The sequence below is a fragment of the Mastigoproctus giganteus genome, chromosome 7, assembly GCF_048544385.1.
Source record: "Mastigoproctus giganteus isolate SK-2022 chromosome 7, ASM4854438v1, whole genome shotgun sequence".
Taxonomy (NCBI): Eukaryota; Metazoa; Arthropoda; class Arachnida; order Uropygi; family Thelyphonidae; genus Mastigoproctus; species Mastigoproctus giganteus.
Window position 1 is genome coordinate 86,012,642 of NC_143581.1, and position 16,002 is coordinate 86,028,643.

Here is a 16,002-nt window from a genome sequence, read left to right on the forward strand (position 1 = left end):
TAATCTTACAAGAGGAAAATTGTAAAAAAAAAAAATTTACATTTTTTTTTCTTATGGAAAATACTAAACTAGATAAAATATCTTCAACGCAAGCAAAAACAGATTTTATAGCACTCTCCAGGACAGCGTGATTGACACTAAGCAAATTCCCAGCCATGATGCTTTAAATAGCCCATGATCCGATTAGTGTTCAGATATCCATCAGTTGTGCATTTCCTTTTACAGCACTCATTTATTGCCCACAATTGAATGGATGCATACTTGTGTTAACACTTCCAGTTCATTTTTGATGCACACACATGGATTCTCTCAGAGAATGTGTTAGTGTGTAAGTTTGCTGATGATACAAAGGTGGGCAGGGTGGTTAATGACAGGAATAAATGGATGCTACTGCAACAAGACTAAGAGAAACTAGGCAAATGTGCTGAGAAGTGGCAATTGAGGTTTATCTTTGATAATTGCAAGGAATTACATTGGAAAGCAGTAATCCTAGAATGACATACAACCAGATGCTACCACAATCAATTTAATAGAGAACAAAAATTCAATTATTAAAATGCACTGTTTGCTTGATGTTTGCGGAGCAGTCGGGTACGGGACATGATACTGCCAAGAGGGATGTCTTTGTGTGTGCACGATGTAAGGAGTGCAAGGAAATCAGGCGACAACTCAGCGTTGTTATGGGCCTTTATGAGAGCTTGAAGGACAGGGTGGATGCCCTCGAAGGTAATAAATTGAGGGGCCCATCAAGCTCTCAGCTGCCCACATCAACGCCAGAGCTTGCACTTGGTCATCAGGCAACACAGAAGCAGCCCCCTAGGCAGAATGCGCTGGTCCCACAGGAACTAGTAGTTGTTGGTGACTCTATTGTCAGGGAAACGGGGAACATACTTTGTAAAAAGGATAGGTGGAATAGGACCAGGGTATGTCTGCCAGGGGCAAAGGTTGATGACGTTGTAGAGCGGATATCATCTTTTAAGGGCACAAAAGGTGATATAGTTGTACACGTTGGCACTAATGATATTAAGAGTAGGAGACCGGCGGAATTACTTAGCAAGTACAGGTCACTGTTGAAAAAAAGCCGTGAATTAGGGTTGAACTTGAAAGTGTCTGCAATTCTGCCCAGACACGATAGGAGGGAGTATATGATGAGAGCCTTGTCGATCAATTCGGCCCTGGAGGGATTGTGCAAGGCTCAAGGGGTAGAATTTTTTTCAGCCTGGACTGTACTTGTTAACAGGAGAGATTGCTTCTACAGGGATGGGATACACTTAAATAGAAAGGGTGCAAGAATTTTTGCTGATGCTGTCGAGGCAGTGTTAGGTGGGTCGGAAAACTGCTAGTTGGGGGGGATACAAGGACTAATAGATCAACAGTAGCCAGTGGCAGAGGTGGAAGTGATTCTTGCACTGCTTCTATTGAAATGAGCAGAAGTCTGAAAAACAAGATGCAGGATATTTCAGAGACTGCTGGTAGTCATTGCGGTACAAGTAAACACATGGGTTGTGTTAGAGTAGCTAAGAATAGAAACAGGTGCATGTATACCTGCGTGTACACCAATGCTAGGAGTTTGGTAAATAAATTTGATGAATTTGAGGTATTGCTCAAAACATCAAAGGCAGATATTGTTGGGATATCAGAGACGTGGTGTCACAAAGATATAAGTAATGCGGAACTGGAATTTGGGGAATACAATGTGTATAGAAAGGATAGACAGGACAGGAGGGGAGGAGGGGTTATGCTATTAATTAAGAAACACATAAAGTCCAAGGAAGTGAAGCCAGTCGACATCGATGGACAGGGCAGTGTCGAGTCAGTTTGGTGTGACATAAGCATAGGGAAATCAAAATTGAGAGTAGGAGTGTGCTATAGGCCTAATGACTCTGATGAGTATAATAAGATATTGTACAGGGAAATAGAGTGGGCCAGTAAATCAGAGAGTCTTATAATGGGGGACTTTAATTTCCCAGATATTGACTGGAATTTGTGGGTTGGTCACTCGCACACTAGCAAGGCTTTTGTGGATTTATTGGATGATTGTTTTCTACATCAGCATGTTCGTGAGGCAACAAGAGGGAGCAATACTCTTGATCTGATTATCAGTAGTGATTCTTCATGCATTAAGAACCTGCAGATAAATGAACCACTAGGTGGCAGTGATCACAGTGTGTTGAAGTGGGATTTACTCAAGGAGGTAACTACCATCAGAGGTAAAGGGAAGGGTTTTTGTTTTCGTAAAGGCGACTATGATGGTCTGAGACAGTATTTAAATTCTATACAGTGGGACCAACTGATGATGTTACCAACAGCAAACTCAAAATGGGAAGCATTCAAGGAACTAATCTTGGAGGCTACCAGGCTTTACATACCAACTAAGAAATATTGTTCAAGGTTTAGGCCTAAATGGTTGTCAGATGAACTAATGAGACATGTGGCAGAGAAGAAAAATGCATGGGATACATACAAATTAATGAGTGACATGGAAGCCTATGATAGATATAAGTTGGTCTGTAACCAAGTCACAAAGGAGATTAGGCAGGCAAAGGCAGACTATGAAAAATCCTTGGCAAAGGATGCAAAGAAAAACAGAAAAGAGTTCTTTACATACTTGAACTCGAAAAGGAAAGGGATGAATCAGATTGGTCCACTGGATATTGATGGTTCAACAGTTGAGGATCCTGCTCAGGTGGCTAACAATCTAAACGAGTATTTTGCATCTACATTCACGCATGAGGAGTTATTCAGGAAGGAGAATGATGTAGGTAAAGTAAACATTGGCAGTGAGCTGGATGATTTTGTAATAACTGAGAGGAAAGTGGAGGAGAGATTGTTGAGGATAAACATAAAAAAGGCACCTGGGGTGGATGGGATCTATCCAGTTATATTAAAGGAGGCAGCAAAGGAAGTATGCAAACCCCTAGCCATAATTATGAGAGCTTCTTTGGACTCAGGGGAGGTACCCATAGACTGGAGATGTGCAAATGTAACCCCAATTCACAAAGGAGGATCAAAGGCTGACACAAGTAATTATAGACCTGTTAGTTTAACTTCTGTTCCAGGTAAATTAATGGAGGCACTGGTTAAAGAAGCACTGCAGGATCATCTAGACAAGAATTCAGTTATAGCTCAGACGCAGCATGGTTTTGTTAAGGGCAGGTCTTGCCTGACCAATTTGATTGGATACTATGATGTAGTCACAAAAGAACTGGATGCAGGGAATAACTTTGATATTATATATTTGGATCTTAGAAAGGCTTTTGATACTGTTGCACATGGAAGACTGCTGCACAAATTGGAGCAGTGTGGCATTGGAGGCAAATTGCTGCTATGGATAAGGGGATGGTTGAGTGGCAGAAGACAGAGAGTGGTAATCAATGGACACTGCTCAACGTGGACTAATGTTATTAGTGGAGTTCCTCAAGGTTCAGTTTTGGGTCCGTTGTTGTTTTCGGTGTTTATGAATGATATTGATGATGGGATATCAAGTTTAATGTCCAAGTTTGCAGATGATACAAAGGTTGGCAGGGTCGTTAAGGACAATACTGACGCTATGCTGCTGCAACAGGATCTGGAAAGGTTGAACAGATGGGCTGAGAGGTGGCAAATGAGGTTTAACATCGACAAATGTAAAGTGCTGCATATGGGAAACAGTAACCCCAGAGCAACGTATCAACTCTGCTGTACTACACTGACAGTGGTGGAGAATGAAAAGGACCTGGGTGTAATTGTGCAGGCAGATATGAAGTTCTCTGAGCAGTGCAGACGAGCTGCAAGAGTAGCTCATGGTGTTTTGTCAATGATATACAGGAATTTTTCTAGCAGGGATAAGGAGGTGATTATTCCCTTGTATAAGGCAATGGTAAGGCCACATCTTGAGTACTGTATACAGGTCTGGAGGCCTCATTTCAAGAAGGATGTAGAGCTGCTGGAACGGGTACAGAGAAGGGCAACAAGATTAGTAAATGGAACAAAGGGTTGCTCTTACGAAGAAAGGCTTAAGTTTTGCAAATTACAGAGTTTGGAGACTAGGCACCGGCGAGGTGATCTGATAGAGGTGTATAAGGCTTTGAATGGTTTGAGCATGCTCAATGCCAATGGGATTCTTCATCTTTCTCAGAATAATCACCTCAGAGGGCATAAATTCAAATTGAGGAAGGACGGATGTCGGATAGATGTGCGGAAATTTGCCTTTGGCCAGCGGGTGGTTGGTTGGTGGAACCGACTTCCATCACTTGTTGTTGAAGTTGATAGCCTAAACAAATTTAAAGCTCAACTGGACAGGTATTTCGAACGAACGGAGGGGTGAAATGGGAGTGGGTTTTTTTTTTTTTTTTTTTTTTTGGCTGATGCTGAATAAGCTTGCTTTCTTGCATCATATGCCTCTGCTAATGCTAATGCTAATGCTAAAATGACCTAGGGTTAATTGAACAGACTAATGAAGTTCACCAAACAGTGCAGACAGGCAGCTAGGATAGTTTTTTTGTTTTTTTTTCAACGATATACAGGAATTTTGACATCAGGTACAAGGTATTATCTTATTGTATAAGGTAACAGGTAGGCTACATTCTGACTACAGCATACAGGTCTGAAAGTGCTATTTTAAGGAAGGATGTGGATCTGTTGGAACAGGTTCAAAGAAGAAGGTACAAAAAGATATTCTTACCAAGAAAGACTAATATTAACTGTAATTTGTAGTATTTGGAAACTAGGTACCTGCAAGTAAAAAAGCTTTATTGAAGTGTTCAAGACTAAAGGGATTAAACTAAATGTACTCATCATCCTTATTGTTGGATGATGCACATAATTGAACATAAATTTAAATTGAAAAAGTAAATCATGATAGATATGCAAAAATTTGTTGTAAGACAAAGAGTATTTGATTCTTGGAATAAACTTCTATCTGGTTTGTAGAAGTGGATAGTTTGAATAAATTTAAGGAAGGATTAAATAAATTATTAAAGGAGTTGGACAAATAATGTGGGTAGTTTATTTGGCTGATACTGTATAAGTTTGCTTCCTTGCATCATATGACACTACTAATTTTAATAAAAGACTGCTGTAAGCCAGTGAACAGCTTTCTACATGAAAGTAAGGATGAGATATTTCTAAACATGTTATGCTTTGCTGCTGTGCTCTCTGTTTTCTGAAACTTGAAGAGCATAATCCTAGTAGGTTTGAACAGACCTCATAGATGTGTGAATATTTGCCTTTATTCAAACACTCTAAAATATTGGAATGAACTTTCACATTATCTTACAGTAGATTATCTAAAATTAAAGAAAGATTGGACAAATACTTAAAAGAAATTTGGAAATGGAGTGATGATGGCATGGCTTATTTATTTATTAATTCTTTTGTTCATTCTTTTTGAATAAATGTATTTTATTACTACTAGTAGTTAGATTTAAAAAGCTGCAAAAGATATTTAATTTACATACCCAAGAAATAACAGAAGTTATTTCTTTTTTTTTTTTTTTTTTTTTTTTGTAATGAGTTTCTACAAAATAACTTATCACAAAGAAATATCTGTTTGAGTAGTGTATAAGGACTTTTTTTTTAATACTGGTTTGTCACACTCTTGGGTTTTTCATTGTAATTTTTTACTTTTTCATGAAAAATTTTTCTGTGGCAAACTGTAGTGTTTGTGCATGGGCCCAGTGATTTACTGTATGTAGCACTGGTTGATTGGCAGTAGTTTTGGTGATCTCATAGGTGTGTTTCTTAGGGAGGGGTGTTTGAATTCTAGGACAAATTGTTGTATTGGCCCTTGGTTTGTATAGAAATCAGTGATGTTTAGTTTGTGCATAAAATCAAAATTTAGTTTATGGGTAAATATAGCAAAAACATAAATAAATAAAAGAGCTGCCTACCAGAATTGCTTATCTTAAACATGCATGTTCATGCCAGCTAATATATGGCATTGATATATGTAGTTATAGCTGGCATGAATATGTTGGTTATAAATTATTATTTTTCATTTGTGCATGTCATTTCATTAGTCATGTTTGTTTTTTGTTTTGTAAATTTCTTTTTCTCTTTTTTTTTTTTTTTTTTTCTGTTGATGATATATAATCTTTTTCCCCCCCCTCCTCTCTTCAAGAAATTATGTAGCAAATTTGAGTGGCTTTCCAGACTTCAGCATACAAGATTTGATGGAGCCAAGTAAGTGGTCCTCTTAACCAAATGTATACAGTAAAAGCTTTGTTATCTGGCACACATGGGGTTGGTCCAATTATCTAAATCTTGTGGTTATCATGACATCCTATCAACCTAGGTAAAACCAATGGATAACAATAACATAACTAAAATTATGGTTTACCAGTGTAAAATTTAAGCTTATTTTATACTTTTAGATTTGAGTGTATTATTAATTTAAATTTGAGCTAAAATCATGCCCTAAAAAGACAAAGTAAAGAGCTTCAAGTAGCAAGAACGTTGCTTGGGGGACAGCAGCCCTCTTTCTCCTGTGAATGAGAACTTTATAATGTATGGTACTTGTTGAATGTTTGTGAAGCCATCTACAGTGGGGAAAGTGTATGAGGATATTAAGCACAAATTCAGCATTCTGATGGGCAAATATGAGAGCTTAAAGAACACATGTTAATGCCCCTGAAGGAATTAAATAAGAGTCTCATCAAGCACTCAACTGCTAAGAAAAATTTTATAGCTAACTTGTGCATCAGGTAGCACAGCAGCATCCCCAAAGGCAGGAAACACTGGTCCAAAGTAAATAGCTACAGTCAGCGACTCAATTGTTTGGAAAACAGGAGGTATATTGTGGGAGGGGGAATTGGACAGAGGTATTTCTGCAGGGGCAAAAGTTGATGGAAACAGTTTTCATCTTTTTACAAACACGAAAGGTGATACTGTTTTATGTGGTGGTGCTAATGATATTAAGAATAGGTATAGTGTAATAGTGAGAATGAGTCAGGATTAAGGTTGCAAGTGCCTAGTATTTTGTCCAGACATGACTGGAGGGAATATGTGATGAGAGCCTTGTCAATCAGTTCAGCCCTGGAGAGATTGTATGAGCCTCATGTAATAGAAATTTTCTCAGTATGGTCTGTGCTCATAGACAAGAAAGCTTAAATACAAGGGTGCAAAAAAATATTTGCTGATGCTATCAAAACAGTGATGGGTAAGAAAGCTGATAGTTTGTTGGGATATACAGACTGATTGTTTAAGAGTAGCTGCAAGCAGAGGTGAAATTGTTTTTCGTGCTGCTTCTAAAGTGCCTTTATAACCCTAACACAACGCAAATATTTGTGTTGTGTTAGGGTTATAAAGGCACACAAACAAGCATGAAAATGTATGCCTTTATAGTAAATGTTAGGAGTTTAGTAAATAAATTTGATGAATTGGAAGTATTGGTTAAATCGTTTAATGTGGGCTTCTCAGGTTTATCAGAAACATGGTGCCATTCAAACATAGGGAATGAGGAATAACCTCAAACCTGCCTCATGTCAATATTGAGCTCCTGCAAAGTCAGTCATGTATGTTGTTGGTTTGTGTGCTTAGTGATATGTTCTGTTATATGATGGACCTTGTAGCACCAGCCAGCAAAAGTCATCTGGAAATCCGTTTGGCTTTGTAGATGCTCAACAGAGCAGGGCCATCAGAGTTTTTGGGCTTTTCCCTATATTCCTTGGGCTGCAGTGACAGTGTCTAGTAAAGGAAATGAGAGCAATATATAATAGGATATAATAGGAAGAGGATAGACAAGTTTACTAATAAAAATAAATAAATAAAAAAATACGAAAAAAAATTGCACAAGCTGCAGTATGAAATGGAGTCAAATAGGAATGATATCTTGGGGATGCGGGGAAGGTAGAAACAAATTTAATCTATTGGGGTACAGGGTTAGGGGCTGGTAGGGAGGCATCTTCTATCAGGGAAGATTTGGTACCATGTTTGCATATACTGTCTGACAGTGTCATATGACCTGTTCGTTTAACAGTCACTGTTATGCAGGTATAATGTAAATGCTAATAAGTAGTATGATACTCCTTTTAGTATTCTAAGTGTTGCCTCATGAAGCTCATCTATACCATTGCAGCCGTGCCATTCAGGAAAGGATGCAACTAATCCAGGTAGCACTGGAGCTTAGACAACCATGTCTTCTCTCCATCCCAACCATATCACAGCTGTAGTGGCAGCTAGGGTAGTCTAAGTAACAAGAAGAGAGGTGGTGTTTGTGTTTTTATTATTATTATATATATATTTTTTTTGCGTGGGGGGGCACGTTATTCCTATTAAGGTCAGTAGGTTTTTTGTTTTCCAAGAGTTACCATTCATCGGACAGGGGGAAGAGTTTGTTTCCATATAAGATTAGTTTAGGATTTGTGTCTAGAGATTTACATATTAAGATAGACCTAGTTGCCCCATCACCAGGGCAACTTCTCCACCGTGGCATGCTAATGTTCCAGCTTGTAACTTCTCTCTTGCATCTCGGGGAGGGCAACACTCCAGAGTGCTAATCAATGGACACTGCTCATCGTGGACTAATGTTATTAGTGGAGTCCCTCAGGGTTCAGTATTGGGTCCATTATTGTTTTCTGTATTTATAAATGATATTAATGATGGTATATCAAGCTTAATGTCCATGTTTGCAGACGATACGAAGGGTGGCAGGGTTGTCAAGGACACCACTGACACTATGCTGCTGCAACAGGATCTGGAAAGGCTGAGCAGATGGGCTGAGAGGTGGCAAATGAAGTTTAACATTGACAAATGTAAAGTACTACATATGGGAAACAGCAATATATCAACTCTGTGGTACTACACTGACAGTGGTAGAGAATGAAAGGGACCTGGGGTGGTTGTGCAGGCAGATATGAAGTTCTCTGAGCAGTGCAGACGCGCTGCAAGATTAGCTCATGGTGTATTGTCAATGATATATAGGAATTTTTCTAGCAGGGATAAGGAGGTGATATTCCCTTGTATAAGGCAATGGTCAGGCCACACCTAGAGTACTGTATACAGGCCTGGAGGCCTCATTTCAAGAAGGATGTAGAGCTGCTGGGACGAGTACAGAGAAAGGCAACAAGATTAGTGAATGGAACAAAGGGGTGCTCTTACGAAGAAAGGCTTAAGTTTTGCAAATTACAGTATCTGGAGACTAGGCACCAGTGAGGTGATCTGATAGAGGTGTATAAAGCCTTGAATGGTTTGAGCATGCTGAATGCTGATGGGATTCTTCCTCTTGCTCAGAATAATCACCTGAGAGGGCATAAATTCAAATTGAGGAAAGACAGATGTAGGATAGACGTGCGGAAATTTGCCTTTAGCCAGCGGGTGGTTAGTTGGTGGAACAGACTTCCATCCCTTGTCGTGGAAGTTGATAGCCTAAATAAGTTTAAGGCTCAGCTGGACAGGTATTTCGAACGAACAGAGGGGTGAAGTGGAAGTGGTTATTTTTTATTTCTTTATTTATTTATTTTTTTTTTTTGGCTGATGCTGCATAAGCTTGCTTTCTTGCATCAAATGCCTCTGCTAATGCTAATACCTGCAGCTGTACTAAGCACACTGAGCTAAACATTTTGAATTCTTGTCAGTTGACACCAATGGTTTGAAGTCAGAGCTGTCTTGTAGTTCTTTCCAGATATTACAATATACAATAAGCTTGCCCCTGAATGCAGCATAATTTACTGCACAGTTGCATGCTATAGAGCTAGCCTTGGAAAACTGCCCCCACCAGAAATGTGTTATATAAAATTGTTTCGGTTTACTGCAGGCTTTATCATCGATGAGGAACTTGTTCAGTCCTGTTTTGGGTACAGCAGAGGATACTTTATCGTTGGTATCGGATTTCTCCTTCACTTCTGCTGGATCCCCAGTCACATTGGGATCAAGGGAAATATTTTGGTTGACATTGTAACAAAATCGGCAGTTCTCACAAATAAATGTGCTCTCTCAGTCCCTTATACAGACAGCAGGCATATAATATGTCATATACTAAATTCCTACTGGTAAGATTTGTGTCACGGAGAGGCTACCAACAAATTATATCAGATTAAGCCTCTAATAAAACTAATAAACAGGCACTTATTTTTCCACAAAATAACTTTTATATGCATTTCAGCCATCTCTGAGTCAGATGCTGTATTCCAATCCTGTAAAAGTCCTTACTCTTGCTCTGGCATGCTTTGCAAACACTGTGTGTGAACTGGTCATCATCCACAAAATGGGTTCCACGTAGTGCATCTTTCAGCGGGCTGAAGAGGTGATAGTCGGAAGGTGCAAGATCTGGGCTATGAGAGGGATGAGGAAGAACAGTGCACCCCAGTTTTGCAATGGCCTCCATCGTACACGGACTGGTATGGGGATTGTCACGGAGGAGAACAGCCTCATTAAGGTTTTTGTCCTGTTGAACTCTACGGATGCAGGCTTTCAACTTTTTTATACTTTTCAGATATCAATCTGAGTTGATTATGGTGCCACACTCCAAGAAGTCCACAAGCAAGACTCCATCTTTGTCCCAAAACACTCTCAGCATGACTTTACTGACAGAAGACTGTCTTTTGAATTTCTTCTTGTGCACTGAATTTTGTGGCGCCTCCGTAGCCAGGTGGGAAGGAGCAGCAGTGCATAGCACACGCTTCTTGATTAGACCGGGGTTCGAGCCCGTCGCCACCAAATATGAAGGATGCGGAAAGGTCAGGGAATGACCACCGCATATCCCGGAGCAATATGGCCTTAGTTGCTAATGCTCCTAAAAAACCAAACAACAAACAAACAACAAGCACTGAATTTTGATGGTTCCACTCCATCAACTGTCTCTTCATTTCAGGGTCATAATGGTTGACCCACGTTTCGTCACTTGTGACTACGTGTGAAGGAAAAACCTCTCCTTCGCTCTTGTAGTGCTGGAGAAGTTCCGTACAGATGACTTTCCAGGCTTCATGTGTCAGCATTTTCAGGACCCACCAGGTGCAAACCTTGTAGCCTAGTTCTTTTATGATAATTATCACAGCAGGATTCCCTATACAGGTAGTTCCCAACTTTACAAGTTAATTCGTTCCTAGCGCTGGGTGCTCATAAAGTGAAAACTTGTATAGCAGGAATTTATTTCTCATAGACGTAATGTTAAAAACAGGGGTTACATTCTCAACAATGAAATTTGACCATAGTTATGTTAAATAACAGTCAACAAAACAATAGCTTTTGCTTGAACAATGATTTATTTATCCAAAGGAATGAAAACATAGCCTTTAATATCAAGCAAATTATAATAATAAAGAAATTATTTATGTCATACAGATGTTAAAGAATGTTTATTCTTCATCATCATCCACTAAATGCACACTTGTCGATGGTTCATCGCTCATTGCTGGCTCAGCATTTGTTGTTAGTTTGTTGGAAGCACAAGGAGTTGTCTTTGGAAATGCTTCGAGTAGTTTGTTTCCAAGACAGTCTTCTCTTTTCTTTGTAAGTTTCATGATAGCATGCATAAGGATTCTTTCTCTTGCTCAGATTAAGAACCCGAGGAGGCATAGATTCAAACAGTTGTAGAATAGATGTGTGGAAATTTGCCTTTAGCCAGCGGGTAGTTGATTGGTGGAGCAGACTTCCATCTCATGTTTTGGAAATTGAAATAAATTTAAGGCTGAGCTGGACAGACATTTGGAATGAATGGAGGAGTGAAATGGGAGTTTTTTTTTTGGCTGATGCTGCATAAGCTTGCTTTCTTGCATCGTATGCCTCTGCTAATGCTAAGCATTTTTTAAAATCTGTAGAAACTTTTCTAGTGCGCTCAATTTGAATCTTGTGACTTGAAAATCTCAATTGCTTTTTTTGTGTTGAAAAACTTTGTCAAGTCCCTTGAGAATGAAGAAATGAACAGGAGTTTCAGCTGTTTAACCTTCTTCCTCAGCTTCTTTACATTTTGCCATTTCAATGAGTTCTTCATTTGTGAGCTCTCTCTAGTGTGTACTTGAAGCAGATCAGTGACCTCATTTGTACAAACCTCAAGCTGCAATTGGTTAGCAATATTTACAACTGCTTCTGTTTTATTTTGTATGATCTCTGCTGGTTCTTAAAATCCTTCAACATTATCAATAAACTGATGACATAGTTTATTCCAAACACACCGTGTTCTTCTCTGTAATTTTGTCCCATGCTCATTTTTGTTATTTTGATTGCATCTAAAATGTGTAATTCTTTCCAAAATTCTTTAAGAGTTGGGCCTCCCTCCTTATCTCTGCCTGAACAAACAAATGAATGCACGCACAGTAGTACTGCACTGTATAGCTATGCATGTGGTTTGAAATGCTGTATTTATTAATGTTTAGCATTTATTTATTGCAATTAATGTTCATATTTTCAATTTTTTTGATACTTGAAAAAAAAAAAAAACTTGAAAACACTGCAATTCGTAAAGTGGGAACTGCCTGTACCTACTGTGTTACACAATTTGAGTGTTGTGATGCCGTGGTCCTGTATGATCATCGCATTGATCCGGCTCTTGTTATCTAATGTTACTGGCCAGTCACTTTGGGGCTTGTCAACAATGTCACTTTCTCCACTCTTATGGACAAGATCGCTCCTACACACCATACCTCTGTTTATCTACGAGCCAAGATAAGAAAATTTTCTGCACTCATTGGTAGGGTTACCCGGAGGGACTGGGGCCTGAAAAGGAAAACGCTCTCCCTCTTTTACAAGGCCATCTTCATCCCGGTACTGGCCTACGCAGCGGGTGTATGGTATAAAAAGGCAACTACAGTAGTGAATAGATGCAAGCTGGAAACAATTTACCACTCAATTCTCTTAACAATCACTAGAGCATATTGTACAGTCAGGACCAAGTGCTCCAGGTCCTCGCAGGTACTCTTTCCCCTGGACCTGGAAATTGTCCGCTGTGGGCTGCTTTTTCAACTGTCAAAAGGGAGAACAACCGCTTGCATTGGCTTCGCTACAGACCCAACAAGCAGCAAGAACCTGGAAAAGGCATGACTCATGACATTCCTGAAACAATCCTGGCAGGACAGATGGTCAGCCTCGAAAAAAGGCACAGTTACCAAAAAATTCATCCCTGAGATTAAACTGGTATATCCGCATCCTCCGGCCTGGTTTTCACCTGGACTACACGCTACGTATCTCCTGACTGGACATGGCTCTTTCAGGGAAAAACTCTTTGACTTTGGAATCTCGGAAACACTGCAATGCTCCTGCCGGCAAGAGGAATCGTGGGAGTACCTCATACACGACTGTGGAATCTTTGAAGACCTATGATGCCAGCTGGTCACAAGGATCTACACCGAAACCAAGAACACCTAATAATACAGGAAGAAGAATACTACAGGGCATTCACCCAATTTGCTCAGGACCTCTTTTCACGACAAAGATCCCTGCCGCCTCCATAACAACTAGTGATCTCCCAACTCTGGCCAACACCCCCAACACTAAATGGCGACAGAATTGCACAGCCATATGACAACAGTACCCTACAAAGACAATATCAGGAACAGATAACCATGGTGAAGCAAAACAAAGTATTCCAAACCCAAAACTCCTGGAAGGCTCTGTCCCATGACTCACAAACAGAACTGGACAAGACAACTGCAGCATTCCACCTGATTGGCAGTCTCTGGACCCCCGTACCAGACACTCACTAATTGCAAACTCAACCACTGAACGTTGACATGCAAACTGGAACTGTCAATGGACTCCAACAAACTTAACAGAACAAGGACTCTCAAAGGAGTGGGTCCCTGTCTTCAACATGACACTGAACTGAAACCACGAAACGTGACCAACAAACCAATAAACAGAGCCATCAGATCAGACTTGCACTGGATTGGACTGCCTTCCAACTCACCAGATTGGATAGAAGAATCTGGAGACCTAATATGACTCCCTCTTGCAGCTATGCTGACAAGCTGCCCACTGGTGATCCAATACCAATGCTCCTTTGCATGGTACTTTCTTTCCACCACCTGGGGGGAGGGGGACAGACTCTGTCTTCCCCCCATTTTCTTCCTCATGGTGGGGCATGGGCCTGTCTCACTGATCTTCCCAGGGGTCACCTTCCCTATCGACCTCCTATTTTGACTTTCACCCCCCAGTCTTCAGTCTCCCCCCACCCTACTCTGTCTAAATCAACAGCTAATGTCCCACACAACCAAAATTTAAAGCATCCAAATTAATGCGCAAACTCTCTTGGCCTCTCAACCCTAACAGCGGCTCATCCCTTTTTTATTTATTATTTATTTATTTTTTTACAAATAGGTCCTAGCCACTGAAATCTCAGGAAATTAGGTGGCAGGACCTGCCAGAGTAAATATCTAAATATTAATGTACCTGGTCTGCCTCCACGAGGCATAGTGTGGACAACGTTGGGCCCCAGCAGGGGTCTAGCGGCTAAATGGCCAGAAGAACAACGGTACACAACATTACACATCTCAAGATCCATACACTTTTAAATCTCTGGCCTTTACAGTAAACTGTTACACCCACAATGAAAGCAACGTGGAGATGGGGGGAATCCCTGGTGCCGTTAGACACGAACACACTATACTGTTTCTCCACTCTTAAAGTGTTTTATCCAACATCTAACTGTACTCGCATCTACAGTATTATCACCATAAACATTTTTGAGAGGCATATGGATTTCAATAGGTGTCACTTCTTCCTTGGTAAGAAATTCAGTCACCGCTCTTTACGTGATACATATGTCTGTGATGTCCACCATTTTGAACTATCCGTGTGCTGCACTCACGAGACCGATCACAGCATCACTCAGTATGTTGAAACTAGAGACACTTAGTGACATGCGAAATGATGTATGCCGCCACAGCAAAAAATTAGGAGGCATTTTGTACTGGTCCTCGAGCACCTCCGTAGCCGGGTGGGCAGGAGCAGCAGTGCATAGCACATGCTTGTTGATTAGACCGGGGTTCGAGCCCGTCACCACCAAATACGGAGGATGCGGAAAGGTCAGGGAATGACCACCGCATATCCCGGAGCAAAATGGCCTTAGTTGCTAATGCTCCTAAAAACCAAATAACAAACAAACAACAATAACCAGACCTCGTACATATTTTATCAATGAACAGCATTTATGTTTTAGTGCTGTTAATTTTATGAGCTTCATACACTCAATCAGATTTTATTGGACATATATATCAAGTTTTTACAGCCTGCTACTTTATATAATCTTATTTAGAGCTTTTTTTTTTTTTTTTCCTTTTCTTTTTTTTCTTTTTTTTACTCTTATAACTCTTTTATATTATATTAGGAATATATTCTGTAATTAATTGTATAATTTTGTATTATATATTTATATTTTATACCACTTGACTTGATACAATCTAGCCTAAGATGCTAATATGCCATAAAAACCTTAAAAAAAAACAACCAAAGCGTAATTAAATAATAACAACTGAATAAATCTAACACTCCATTATTTGGTAGAAGACTGAATAAGAGTGTTAGATGCAATGATTTGCTTAGTTGGGTGATTAATGGAGATGTTACAGAAGTGTTGGTTATTTTATAGTGCTGTGTATCCAAACTCTCAGCTTGGTTTTATTTTGAAATTTTGATAATGTTTGAAAGCATATGGCTGGCAGAAAAGATAAAGCAGTTTCAGCAAGAAAATGTGACTATGCAAGGAACATTTCTGGAAATGTGTTCAAAATTGAAAATGGAAATTTTCAATCACATTTTCTTGCTTGAGATTGCTTTATCTTTTCTGCCAGTCATATGCCTTCGAACATTATCAAAATTTCTAAATGAAACCAAGGAAACAAAATGTGAGATAAACATAAATTCCTTAAAAATTAGATAAAAGCCAAATTTTTTCAAATGAGGTTCATTCCATTTCATCCATAACCACAAGACTTTGGCAAAGATTAAGAATTTTAGTATGTGCTAATCTCTGGTAGCTTTCTTTTTATGTAAACTTAAATAAGAGCTGTAGATTTGTTTAAAATATACCCCACACACACCAAACCTGAAATGTGATATACAGTATGATCTCAGTAATTTTTCACTGGTGGG

The 16,002-nt window shown here is 39.6% G+C and overlaps 1 protein-coding gene across 1 annotated transcript in view; it reads left to right on the top strand.

Annotated features, from left to right (window-relative positions):
• The window catches only part of LOC150083042 (uncharacterized), a 328,847-nt gene that overhangs the window by 104,435 nt on the left and 208,410 nt on the right, over positions 1-16,002 (top strand). The window contains exon 5 of the mRNA XM_090376992.1: positions 6,101-6,162. Within this exon, the coding sequence (XP_090233118.1) occupies positions 6,101-6,162 (62 nt within the window). The remainder of the gene's footprint in view (positions 1-6,100; positions 6,163-16,002) is intronic.